A 13417-nucleotide genomic window follows, 5' to 3' on the forward strand; every position below is an offset into this window, starting at 1 on the left:
CTGAGGGGGAGCTTTGGTGGGCATCTGGCACCCAGCCCAAGTCAACCCACCCCACCGCAACTGCCAATTAATCAAACGGCTTGTGCACATTCCATACATGTAAGAGGAAAGTGTTTTGATTTTCTCAGGACCTTGTACCTACTCTGTAGACCCACACCTTTGTAACTGGTGCATAAACCATGAAGGCCACCTACCTGCAAGTTCTTTCGTTAGCACAAGCTCCAAAGTATAGGACCGAGTAACAGAGAGGGAGTCACAGAAATCACAAAGACAAGAGCTCTCAAAGAAGTGCTGTTCCTGCAGGATAATTCAGTATTTTTCTTTTTAAATGTGCATTTACACTTGCATTAATTACAGAATTTAACATGTAGTGCCCTTTTTGATGTGGAGGTAACTGATCAAAGTCTTCTTAAAGGCCCCATAACAACCCCAGCATGACATCCTACTTTGAAGATGCAAGCATATTGTTCCAAGTAAACGTGTGTATTAATGTTAGGGTACCTGTTCTGTCGACTTTCAAAGTACAGACTTTTTTTCAGAAAAGTTTCAGACGTCACCATAGACTTGGAGAAGTATTTCCATTTTACACATCAAAATCTAATACACTAAATCCATCAATTTACATGGCCTTTGATAGGGTAATGCTCCTTTCTGCAAATGCTGCAAAGCTACGGAACAATTTTTCCCCCTATCAAATACAAATCAAGCTGGTAACAGCTGGAAGGGGAGACAGAAAACTGGCAGAAAAAGTAAAACAAACCCCAAATTGGATAAGTGGATCCCTCACTTAGGGGAAAACATCAATCAGTATCTACAAACTAGTGTATACAGCATATCAGCTGTGAGGGCTTGAATCATTTTCATCCATTAAATTGATGCTTAACATATCAAACCTGCCAACCATCTCACAACATGAAAGTTTGCTCCTGAGCCTATTAATCCAAGTAAGGCCAAAACATTCAGCAGAAAAGGCCTTAAAGAGTAAGGTGATTCTTCAGAAGCCTTATTGATGTATCCAGTGACTGTGGAGATGCTTAGCTGCAACTCTTAAAAGACTTTTGCTTCATTAATACTACATTAATATTGCTGTTAGGTATTCCCTTGCAGCCCTATAAATGCCAAAGAGCCTCACATGGCTTCTGTTCCTAACTCTGAGGAGGATTATAGGTGTTATATACCAATAAAGCATCTCTTCAATATTTATGTGCACAGGTCAGTCATTGAGTCATTCTTAAACAGTAATAAATGCAAGACTTCTGCTTAATCTGATAGTTAACTAGTGAGCATCCATGGTCATGCAACGGAGCTGACTCTGAAGGTTACTTTTGATCTTTGAAAAAACATCAGACAAAACAAACACACTGCACAAGTTCACAAAAATGTAGTACCTCTCTCAGCACTACTACTACCAAATCCTGCACACGTTTTCTTTTAACACTAAGCTCGAAGATGAGACAGATCTACCGAATTACTGAACACAGATTAAAAAAACCCAAGAGCATCTGACAGCAATAAGAGACTCAGACCCTTGAGGAAAATATTTGGTAATTGTTGGCCCTGTCTAGAACAGTTATCTTCCTACCTTCAGTTCAATCTGCAGCAGTGAACTCTTCGCCACCCTTTTGTGGCTAACCACACATATAAAGCTCTACTTGTCAGACAGGACTTTCTGCATCAGGAGAGATAAAGGATTATGGTGCGATTTACTGCTGAAAGGGCATCTTGTGAGGCGAGGGAGATGCAGGAAGATTCTGGTAATATTTCAGCCATCACAGTATGAATGGAGAGGGGGAGAGCACTTCAGCTACATTATATAGGTGTTTGTGAGTGATGTCTGAAGAGGCGTGCCAGTTCTAGAATTGGTCCTGGATAATGTAAATCCATGTTCATGTGAGTTTTAGCAAGGCAGCTACAAACTGCACCATCTATATCAGTGAAACAATGTAGAATTACATAAATTCAACACCTCTTCAGCTTTGTAGGTCTTTAGAGTCATAACAGATTCAAGGAAGGAATACTTGCAGATACTGTAAAGACAATACCATAGCTAAGGTACTTCTGCTGTCTTTGGCGAGCTGCAATGATTACCAAAGTACTTGATGAACAAAACTCAGAGTTTCTAAAAGACTGAAAGTCTTTAAACAAGAGAGACTTATCCCTGCAAAGGGATGCTCTGAATTCATATTACTCTCTCTGTGACAGGAAAAAAAACAAAACAAAACAAAACCAAGAAACATTAAACCAATCTCAGTCTAAGATCAGAGTTAATAAACTAAACAGGAAATCAGGCTGAACATGGACTATGGTGTAAATTTGAAATAGCTATGGCATCAACTGACTCTGCTTTCCTTGTCTCATGGAAACCTTAGCCTCTTAAGCTACCAGACTTCTGTAACGCATGAAGCTGTTACACATAGAAAATATACACATGAAGAGAGAAAGAAACAGGGCTTAATTCCTTAACAGTCTTCAAAGTGTTAAAACACTGTCAAATTCACCCTGATGGAAGTCCAGGAGCAGTTATTTCTGTTCATGCAACTGTTGCTGCAGAGCCCTCCTGTGCTATAATTCTGGTCTTTCAAGTACAGAAGGATAAAGTACATAGGACTTCGTCCATAAATATTCACAAGTCAGTAAAGGCTTCATGAAATGTTCCTTCTTTAAAAAACAAACCAAACCAAACCAACAAACATACATTACCAACTTGCAAACTCAGGAAATGAACATTTATGAAACTTTATGACTGCCTTCTCCTGCATTCATTCCAATACAAGCCTCTCTTCCCCTTAAATTTTCTAAAATCAGTGAGAAGAAAAGCAAACAGATATTTGGACAGATATTTTCTGATTGATTACTTACATTTTATGTACTAACATATGTTCAAATGCTAAAATATATGTTTAAAATGTTCTTAGACATAGGGTAATAAATAATGTGGTGGTTTTCTACTGTCAGAAGAGAAAGATTTGCAAACAGAATTCTTAAATTACACCATCTTTATCTTTTAATAAAGTTTTCCAAAGCTGTTTCCCTGGACAGCAAATATGAGGAATCTAGTTACTGTTGACTAAGGCATCTTAGGACCTAATGAAATATTCATTGCTTTCACGCTTGATATTTTTTTTAAAATTCACATGAGAAAGTTTGTGCATATATTAGCTTATTAGAAATACTTTAAATTTTTGCTCTAGAAGATCCAGATGTAAAAATTTGATAGGCACTGGACAACTAGCTAATCACATTTAAAGTACCTGGCACTAGCTAGTAACACCTCAATTAAACTGCATAATTTCCATTCACTTCAATAGCCATATCAGCTTCCTTGGCATGGGTTTCATGCATATCTGAGTAGAAAAGTTGCACGTTCTCCATTTTTAAAGGGCCTTCAAATCAGAGGCACTTTACACCAGTCAGTCAACATCACAGATCACTTAAAATACAGAATAAATGTCACAAAAGTCTGGAAGATAAATATCTCCTCGATCTGATCGTTCCAGGAAGATACAAAGCACTGTTTCTCATCCTGCCTAACTAAGCCATAACTTATGGCAGTCTTGAGTTAATTTTCTCTTTTAGTATTATTATTAAAAAGTTGCTTTGAGTCTAGGCAATTTTTGTGCTTTATCTTTCCTGCTTTTCATATTTTTGACCTCTTCATTATAAGTTTCCCTGCACAAGCAGCGTTAACTCGCCAGATTAGTCACCTTGTAAATAAGTTGTCTCAGGACTAGAGGCAACAATCTTGAATTTTCACAACATACAAATCACAATCACTCATGCCTAGGCATGTTCTAAGGATATAAGTGGGCTTTTGAAAGACTCTTTTCAGGTGATTTCTTCTTGATGTGGGAGCTACTGTAGCACAGTGAATCAGATGTGACAGCATGGACAATGTCTGGCATCTCACTTAGATGTTCTCCCACTTGTTACTGCCAGCAAAAAAGATTGATCTAAAAGTGTGAAAAATGGAATGGAGAAGGAGAAGGGAGAAAAACCTGAATAGCCATTAGGAAACCAAACCAAAGAGTCATGGAGGGACAGAAGATCCATATGGAGCTTTGCCAGCAGGGAAGCAGAGGTGGTAGAAGATAAGGCTTTTAGTCCTCCACCTCATATAAGGTGAAGTGACATGGAGAAGTTGTTAACGCAGCAGGAAGAGGAGCTGAAGTGAACAAAAAAAGGCATCAGGAGGAAGGACAGGGAACGAATGAGGGGCTCAAGCAGACAAGACATAACAAGGGACCATGGAGTGAGTGCCAAAAGTGTAATTTTAAGGAATAGGAGTATGAAAAACATCTTGGGGAATCTGACGGGGGACATCGTCTTCTCACCTTCAGAGCATATTCTTAGGATCTAGAATTGACCCTAATATATCAGGCTCTCAACATGCCTCTGTGGCAAGGCAAAGGAAACCACAAAAATTAATTTCAGGTGTTTTTCTTTTTCTTATTAGCCAATATTCTTTAGTATTTTGGTATTACCAGTTGTGCTACTGAACTGAGTAATAGACTACATGATGTTCCTGACAGTCCCAACCCAAATGATGATCCAAGTCTGTCTGTGGCTTTTAAGAAGGAAAATTTGTATTAGGAAGGAACCCTAAGAAATGGTTCTAGAGTCAAGTGATTAAGTTGTTTGTGCTATACTTACAAGTCTTATGAGAATCCTTTTTGTGCAATAAAAATGATCTGCTGACACTGTTTTAGTGTTTGGTTTTTTTTATTTATTTGGTATCACGTCCTAATGCATTCTCCACTCATGGCAAATATCTCCTTAATTTCCAATATATTTTTGTCTGCTGTGTTATCTCTTTTGTCCTTCAGTTCTGTGCTTACATTGTATCAATTTCTACTTTCTGTCAGTTATTCCTGTCTCCTGTTTCTCTTGAATGTGCTGTCAAGCTTTCCATTTGAAATTAATCTTGGTTTCTCCTTTAGGCTTTGCCAGAAATTACCCAGTCCCCTTTAGACTGCGTTTGCCTTTACAAAACAAAGTTAAACAGAGATGATGATATATATTGTTTCACACTATGTGCACTCATACACACAGCCTCTCTCCTCCCACTGGTACAATCTGACAGATTACAATGCAAAAGTCACAAACGGTCTAGAAAAAAAAAAAAATTAAAATCGCATAGCTTTTACGTCTTCAAAAACATATCCTTTACACAGTATCAGTTGTAAAATACTTTACATTTCACTGATGAAAGACAGTAAATAGTGTTTTGGGGTGTTTCTTCTTTAACAGATGAACTGGCTTGTTTTCACAGATTTACAGACATATTTATCTTATCTACAGTTAATTTATACATATTAGGACCAAGTTCTGGCAAAATTAGCTGGCAAACAAAAGCTATGAGCAATGAATTAGTAAGCACTAAATCTTCATAGCTGCATAAATACTGCAAGGCACTTGAAAAACTAGACATTTATTTTGAAAAATGGTGAGGTAAATACCCTGAACTCCTGCAGCATAATTTATAGATATCCAGGCCAGAGATCAAGCATAAAAACCCTCAGTGCAGATGCTAACTCTAGGAGGAAAGAACATAGGAAAACTCAGTGGGTAGAAAGTAATACTGTGTCAACAGTAATACAAATAAATCAGTGTCTGGAAAAACAACAGGTAAGATACTGTGCCTGCTGACACTGGTGCCCATCAGCATCAGTATGACTGTTAAACTCTTGAACAGGGAGTCAAAAACCTAATAGTTTGACTAACAGTCATCAGGAGATACATGGCATGTGAGTAGTTACAAATGAAGCATTCCTTGTTAGCATTTATAGCCCTCTACAAGAACAGGACCAAAGAGTGAGCTTTCAGACTGGCTATCATTGCACAGCTATTGGGTTTTCTATTGCTAGAACAGCTTGTCCTTTATTGCCACCAGTTTAAAGCATGTTATACCAACAGGCAAACCTAATTCCAATCATTCTCAGAAAAAAAAACAAAACTAAAATGAAGCCAGTTTTCCCCTCCTTTTCACCTATTTGGTGTCTTTTGTCAGTCAATGAAATGTTTACTACAAGCCTGGCAAAGAGGAGCTGCACAAGGTTTACAATCTGCCCTGCACCTAGCAGTGGCAATGCCCAATATGTGACAATGCTTTAAAACTCCAGAAAAAAAAATAATTTTTTTCCAGGCTGTGTTCTGTTAGAGATCAGTGAGCTGGCAACAAACTGAAGTCTCATGTTGATTGGATAGGATGTACACAATGCTATTATCACTTCTGAGATTTTAAACCTCTGAAAATTTAATTTCGATAAACTCTCTTCATAGGTATGGTCAGACTTCTATGAAACCAGCTCACAAAACACATTGTCTTGCTTAAAGATCCATACTTTATATATTTAGGTTTGTTGTTGGGATATCCATTGACACGTACAAAATAATTTTACTAACGAGTCTTCCTGAACAGAAAGATGCTGTCAGTCAGTTTTCTGGAAAGGATTAGTTTGATTATCTGTTAACAGAGTATCAGGTACTTAACAGCCCTTGGTCTCTGTTTCAAACAGGATTTTAGGCTGGATTTATCCATGCAAATTCTATTCTCATTCTGCCAGAAAGATGTCATTTTGATGGTGTTTATAAAGATGAGAAAGACAACCATGTAAGGGAGCCACTTTATATCTAAGCCTGGCAAAGGTAAACACAGTAAATCAATATTTTTTTATATTGCAAATATCACGAATAACTTTGTTCAAAAATAAAACAATAACCTGGCCTTTTTATTGTATTAATAAATCATCAGCAGACAAGAACACTTTGGCATAACAGTATAAATGTCCTCCTGCCACTATCACACAACAGCCATTAGAGTAATATTTGCTTTGTTTTCTTCACTTGATGCCGTTTCTCAAGCACAGCCACGTACACCACCCAACAACCGACCCCCCACCCATCTCCAGGCCTCTGTCATTCCATACATCATCGATGCAGGAATATTTTAGTTGCTACTACCAGTCACACCATGAGTTTTAATAATTTGTGAAGCTCTATTTCATGAAAAAAGCAAACAGTCAACAGGTAGCTTGTGCACTCTCTCCACAAACAAATGCTGTTCCTACCAGATAAGATGCTTAGTTACTCTAAAGGCAAATTGGAGTTACTCCTGCACACCTTACAAATCTCTTTATGGACTGCCAACAAATGAGCTCCAGGCAAAGGATGTATCACTTACTAATCATAACTCTCAGTCACAAGCTTAACAAACCAGAACACATGCAAGAATTTGAAGTAACTCTCAAATCCTGCTGCAAAGAGCTGCAGCTGAACTTTTGTGGGGAGAAACCCAGAAGGTATGGAGTCAACATTTGATTTTATGGCAGACTTCTAATAAGACTCTGGTCAAAAGAATTAAATCTGTTTTCAGAGACCACCACTACCTACAATATTCCTTTTTCTGTTTCCCCCTTGTCTCAGAAAATGTGCTGAGTTTTCAGAAGTATTAAGGACTCTTAGTCTGTAAATAAGGGCCTTAGGATGTCAGACTACCAATTCCTGAAAAAAGTATGACTACACTTCTGCTCACTGAAGTACCCTAAATCCAGTGAACACCTACAGTACTGTTATCCTTAAGTCTATCCAGTATGCAACTGTTGATGTCTGAAGTTAGCACGATATAATGCACTCTTACAATACTGTAAACCTTCATGAGGAACATTCCCAGGATACTCTTCCCTCATCATTTTATCAATAAGATTATTAATAGATAGTTCATCCTGGATGCATATAAAGATAGGTATTAAACACACACACACCCCCTCCAAGTTGCCTGCACAGAAGGTATGAGTGATAACTAGCTCTTCCTCTGTGATCTCTCCTCTGGCTGGGTTTGCATTTCTTCTGTTCAAAAGGCATTCTGATATGGAAAAATGTGGGGGAAATCACCATCTTTCTTCATCAGAGTAACTGTCAGACAGAGAAACAATTTTGCCTTTCTGCATCAACATAAAAGAAAGCAAGATAACCAAGACATTCAGCCAGAGGGACATGAAAAAGCATCATCCTCGAACTTTAGCTCTACCTGCTCATCACACAAGAAAGTCCAGCAGAAATTCCCACATGTAAAAGGTTGAGCTGTTAAATTCACAGGTTTCCTGTTTCACAAAGAAAGGTCCATGACTCAACACTAGACAGGACAAGACTATAGCATTTTAAGCCAAGTTGTCAGCTGCTAAAATTCATTATTCCCCCATCCACTACAGTAAGTGGGAAGGAACTCTTACTGAAACAACTGTTTCTCTTACAGCAACACCCACAATCTTAATATGAAAGGTTTAAAATTTTACCATCACCTCTAACCAGCATCATTAAAACCACAAAAACAATTGCTGCTCCTCTAAGCAACAGCAGTAACACAACAGCTAATATACAGCATATGGAGACCACAGAGTCATGCCACTAAACATACTAAACAGTTCTTTTAAAATGAATGTTTCTAATAAGAGTATTAAAAAGGACCATTTTATCTAAATTAATAGCCAGTTGCACTTAGAAACTATGATCAGTATCTACCATTATGACTCATAATCAGATAAAATCCTATCAAGCACTATTACCTTCTCCATACAAAGGGCAAAAGCATGTAATCCATGCTAACTATCAAATTCTCCAAATGTGGCCATTTTAAAATGAGTGAACTTTCACAGCTGATGCTGAGTCTTGTACACTTTTATGGTTGTCACCATAGCATCTGTAACAGCACTAGGTGACAGGAGTCAAAATGAAATAAGAATGGCTTTTGTAACTGTCACCAAAGAGCAGTAATTCTTGTTGTGGACCTAAGAAGAATTTATATAAAATGGGAAAACCAGAATTAATTCCAAGCAGCCTGTTCATTGCATTAGACCTATTCCTTAATACATCAAACAAGACATGTGAAAGTATAGAAATTAGTACAAACCCCTTCTAAACCAGTATCTAGCAACAGTCTAACAGAAGTACAGGCTTGGAGGAAGGGAGAGGAGGGTGGGAATATCAAGGAGATGTGGGAAAGGAACACAGGCAAGTAAATGGGGACGTGGTTTAATGGCCATGGAAGTGCTGGGTGCCAGCTGGACTTGATGATCTTAGAGGTCTTTTCCAACCTTAATGATTCTGTGATTCTAAATGATAGCTTGATGAAGAAAGAAAAGATACCCACCAGTAAACAGACACCCTTCCAGACATAAGCTTGTATGCATGTTCACAACCTGATCAGGCAAAACATGCAAACAACTTGGATCAGATTTGCCTGTCTTAACTGTGGCTAAGAAGTCTCCTCACAAGTTTGAATGCAGTAAAAACAGAAATTAAGCATGCCCCAACCCAGAACTATCTTCCCAATATCTTTCCTTACTGGGAAGAAGAGAGAAGACCAGATTGGAAATAACATCTCAAACAAACCTGTTTCCAACTCTAAGTGGTTCTCAGAAGCAGGTCTCTCTCTTGGGCTCAATTACTGAAAAGCCTCAAGTTCCCTTGCTTGTCTTATTCACACTGTCAAATTGCAGAGCAGCCACCCAGGCTTGGCAAATGAAGCAGTCTCTCGGGTACCAGACGCAGTCCTATCTGCCACACTATTTTAAAAGAAATGCAGTCTGAACACATTTTTTAGGAGTAGTTCTTTTGGAAAATAAAGATAACACATATGAACGCTTGACAGGAATAATCTTCTGCCACAGGTCATGAAGCATTTCAAGTCCATTGGAGAGACTGATGCCATAAAAATGTTTTTAAAACCAAAATGTCAGTCCAGTGGCCAAAATTTAAGAAAGAGAGTAATGGCTTCCTAAGAAGCAAAGAAATAAAATGTGCTGATGAAAACTCTAAGCAAATGAGCTTGTTCTGACTCTGAGCAGTTTGAAGCAGTTATAATAACAGGAATACTTAGCTTTACAAAAGCAGGCAAGGCATGTGCTTTGGCACTTTTTGCCTGCACCGTCTCCATACTGGAGCAAAAAAGTTCTTGCTAAGAGGCCTGCACAGAGGAAATCCAGCTATCTATGTGTGGTCATTGTTCTTCCTCTAAGGCTCTTCATATTCGTGGTGGATGACTCCAAGAAGCATGCTCCAGTTTAAGGTAACCAGAGACAGGATCAGTGTTCCTAGTTGAAAAGATTATGTGGTACTGCTCTACTTATTGCCTGAAGGCTTCAGTGATCATAGTACTTAATGTCATCTGAGCTCCAAGCAACAGAAATACAGATTTATGGAAAGGAAGCATCCTTCAAGGTGCTGCTGAGGTCACTTGCACTACAGTATGAACTACCAATGACTACTACTAATGGTTCCAGCTTAGCTACTTCAGCTGCTCCTTAGCACAATTTAAAAAGCATATGCAGCTCAGACTGCTCCTCATGAAACTTCTTAGCTACAGGAATAAAACCAGAAGCATTTTTCCTTGCTTACATCTGACAGCAAAAGAAAGCTTCTGTTCCAGGCACCTCCAAAAGAAAACTGGGAGGTTAATAAGGCTGACCTAGATGAAATTCAGAAGCTGCCTCAAGTAAATATCTAGGTAGATGATTCAATTATTTTTATGCCTTCTTTTGTTAGGAAAAAAAGTTTAAACTAACAGGGTTTGAATTTTACCACTACTCTAACACAAGTGATAGCTGCTACAAAGGCTATCTTCCTGAAGAGGTGCTACAGCAACCAATTTAAAAGGCTAACTTGCAACACTGGGGAACAGGATCACTCCCTGAGAGTAAAATACTTACTGAGCTGTGAGGAAACGGATGGAAGATCTAAGTCTGACAGAATCTGGAGGCAGAGAAAGGCTCACTGCCACGAACACAAAGTCAGCTCTTCAGTTGCTACAAAGGAAAGAGAGGGGCAAAATTATGTGCTTCTCCTTTCCTTTGGGCCTCCTATAAGAGACCACATGAATCACTGTAGCAGGAAGGATTAGAAGCCTAATGGAAGCCTAATGTTTTAGGTAGTGGGCTACAGAAGAGCCATGAAATATGAAGGGTAAAACCAAACAAATCAAAGACATAGGCAACAGATGAAAAGACAAGTAGCTGATAAAACATGAGAAGAGCTATAACGTAATCTGTAGGTGGGGTCAGGCTCCAGCTTTGTTAAAGTATGTGAAGTCTGAGGACACAGCAATGGTACTGCTAGACCAAAGAAGTCAATGGTTGCAAAGTCTTTAGGTATATGCATCCTTTCAATATAAGCATGTCTTTGCATAAGCACTCAGAAGTACAAATATCTTTTTAAATAGAAGTCTCAAAAGTCAGATGAAATTGGCTTGATATTTCTCAGTCTGTCACTGAGAAAATAGTAAGAAATTGTGTAGTGCTTTTGTGAAGCAAACCCGCAGCCTTGCAGGACAAGTGACAAAACTGTTATTTCTACTTTCACAAAGTTACAGAATATCAAAACAAGTTACTGTTGGCATGAGAAGCTAGTGACTTGACATTTCAGGCTAACCTCTGCTTGAGTGGCTATCTTTTGAAAACATCTTGGTAAAAGAAGTGTTTCAAAGCTCTAACAAAAGGTTCTAAATTGGCCAAGACTTGCACAGAAGCAAGCCTTAAAGATTCCACACCCTAAGAATACGTTATTTTAGACAACTGGTTGCTGTAAAATCAGTTTGCAAGCTACTGAGAAACCAAGAATCTAGAGAATTCTTCATCTATAACATTTGCTAGAATACATTAAATTTCACAGACACCTTGCAGTGTCCTTACCTCTTGTCCTGAAAGGTAGTATGCTGCTAGAAGACCACCAATGAAGCGAATATTGACCTCAAAAACAGAAACTTCGGAATTCTAGAACACAAAAATAAAAAGTAATTAACCAAGTCCCTAATCGAAGAAAAAAAAATCATCAAGGCTCACGAGACAAGTACATACCCTAAGCCAGTCTGCATGCAAGGCTTTGTACTGTTTCATCTAGATCTGTACTGTAATTCCTATGTACATCTTCACAACATCAAGAGATATTTCTAGTTACAGCTTCAACTGATTTTTAGAAATCAAATTATTTTTTCTCCTTCTGTCTAATCATATTACCACCACAAAGAGAAATTAAAATTGCCTGAGGATGGTGGGAAACAAGGTACAAGCTATATATTTCCATAATTCAGCACCTTTTCTCTTACACCAAATCTTCTGGGTTTACATGATGAAATAGAATAATTAGAGAATTCCTGTAATACGCTTTCCTAACCTGAACTACCAATGTCCAACCTCAAATTCACAGTTCCACTTTAACATTGCCTCTGTCTAGGAATAGCCTTTAGGTATTCAATGTTACAACAGTAAGTACTGCAAGACCACTGACAAACTCAGAGGAATAAACCATTTTACTGCCTTCCTCCACATGAATATCCTTCAGTTAAATTCACCGCTAGCTTCTAACCCCCTTAAAATTTAAGAGGAACTACATAGTTTAACATCTTTCTGCCCCCTCTTGCACCCCATTCACTCCTTTACCTGCATACATTCCACCTGTCTCCCCCATATCCTTCTTTTCAACCCATTAGACACAGAAATGTAGTTTTATTAAAAGATTCTGAGATAAGGAAGACTTGTCCTTTTTTCAGAAAGTCATTACTAATACACTGTATAGGTTGACCCACCAATTAGCACGCTGTTGAAATTATGGGTATGTCTTTCACACTGTTTTGAGGGTGATGGAGAACTGGGACAGGCCGCCCAGAGAGGCTGTGGAGTCTCTGTCTGGAGACTTTCAAAACCCACTTGGACACACTGCTGTTCAACCTGCTCTAGGTGAAACAGGTATGAACTAGACGATCTCCAGAGATCCCTTCCAGCCCCTACCATTCTGTGGTTACATTTCTATGGCATCTGTGGTAGTACCATGCATTTTGCTTGTATCAAAAATAAATGCATTTTGTACACTTATTTCAGAAAGATTATATGAATACTAGGAAGATTTTATCAAATAGCACGGATGATTAAAAGACTAAAATTTGAAATACTCCCACATACAGGTTTTTAGTAAAAGACACTGATTCACATACAGGTGGTACATGAAAAAATATCAACGATGCAACATATGGCTCCACTTAATATCTGTTAAAGTCATGAACCACACAATCAAAGGCACAGTGTAGAGTGATAGCACTGATTTCTACTTCCCAGTAAAAAAATCCAAAAGGAACAAATTTATGTATTTATTTATAAACTTCAAACCATATAAGGAAATTACTCAAGTCTGGTGTATAGATAAGACAACTCATTAGCCTTCAGAAATGTTTTTTGATACATAGGAAGCTCTAATCAAACCCCAGAGGGTCACGTAAATTTCTTCCACCCAAGGCCTAGATTAATTCTGCGAATTTTTATTCAGACTGCCTCAGATCAGACAAGTTAAGGCAGTAATACATTTCACCCTCATAATAGCACCATTATGCATGCCTGACAAACCTAGAAGCCTTCTATGAGAAGGTCACAACATT

General features: G+C 38.3%; 1 protein-coding gene across 1 annotated transcript in view; it reads right to left on the reverse strand.

Annotated features, from left to right (window-relative positions):
* MAN1A2 (mannosidase, alpha, class 1A, member 2) overlaps positions 1-11762 on the reverse strand; it is a gene marked incomplete at its 5' end in the record, with an annotated part of 56624 nt that extends 44862 nt beyond the window's left edge. Inside the window, 1 exon segment of the mRNA XM_008939126.1 lies at positions 11682-11762. Within this exon segment, the coding sequence (XP_008937374.1) occupies positions 11682-11762 (81 nt within the window).
* Between the last annotated feature and the right edge of the window lie 1655 nt (positions 11763-13417).

Source organism: Merops nubicus, unplaced genomic scaffold (genome assembly GCF_000691845.1).
Source record: "Merops nubicus isolate BGI_N331 unplaced genomic scaffold, ASM69184v1 scaffold15950, whole genome shotgun sequence".
Classification (NCBI taxonomy): Eukaryota; Metazoa; Chordata; class Aves; order Coraciiformes; family Meropidae; genus Merops; species Merops nubicus.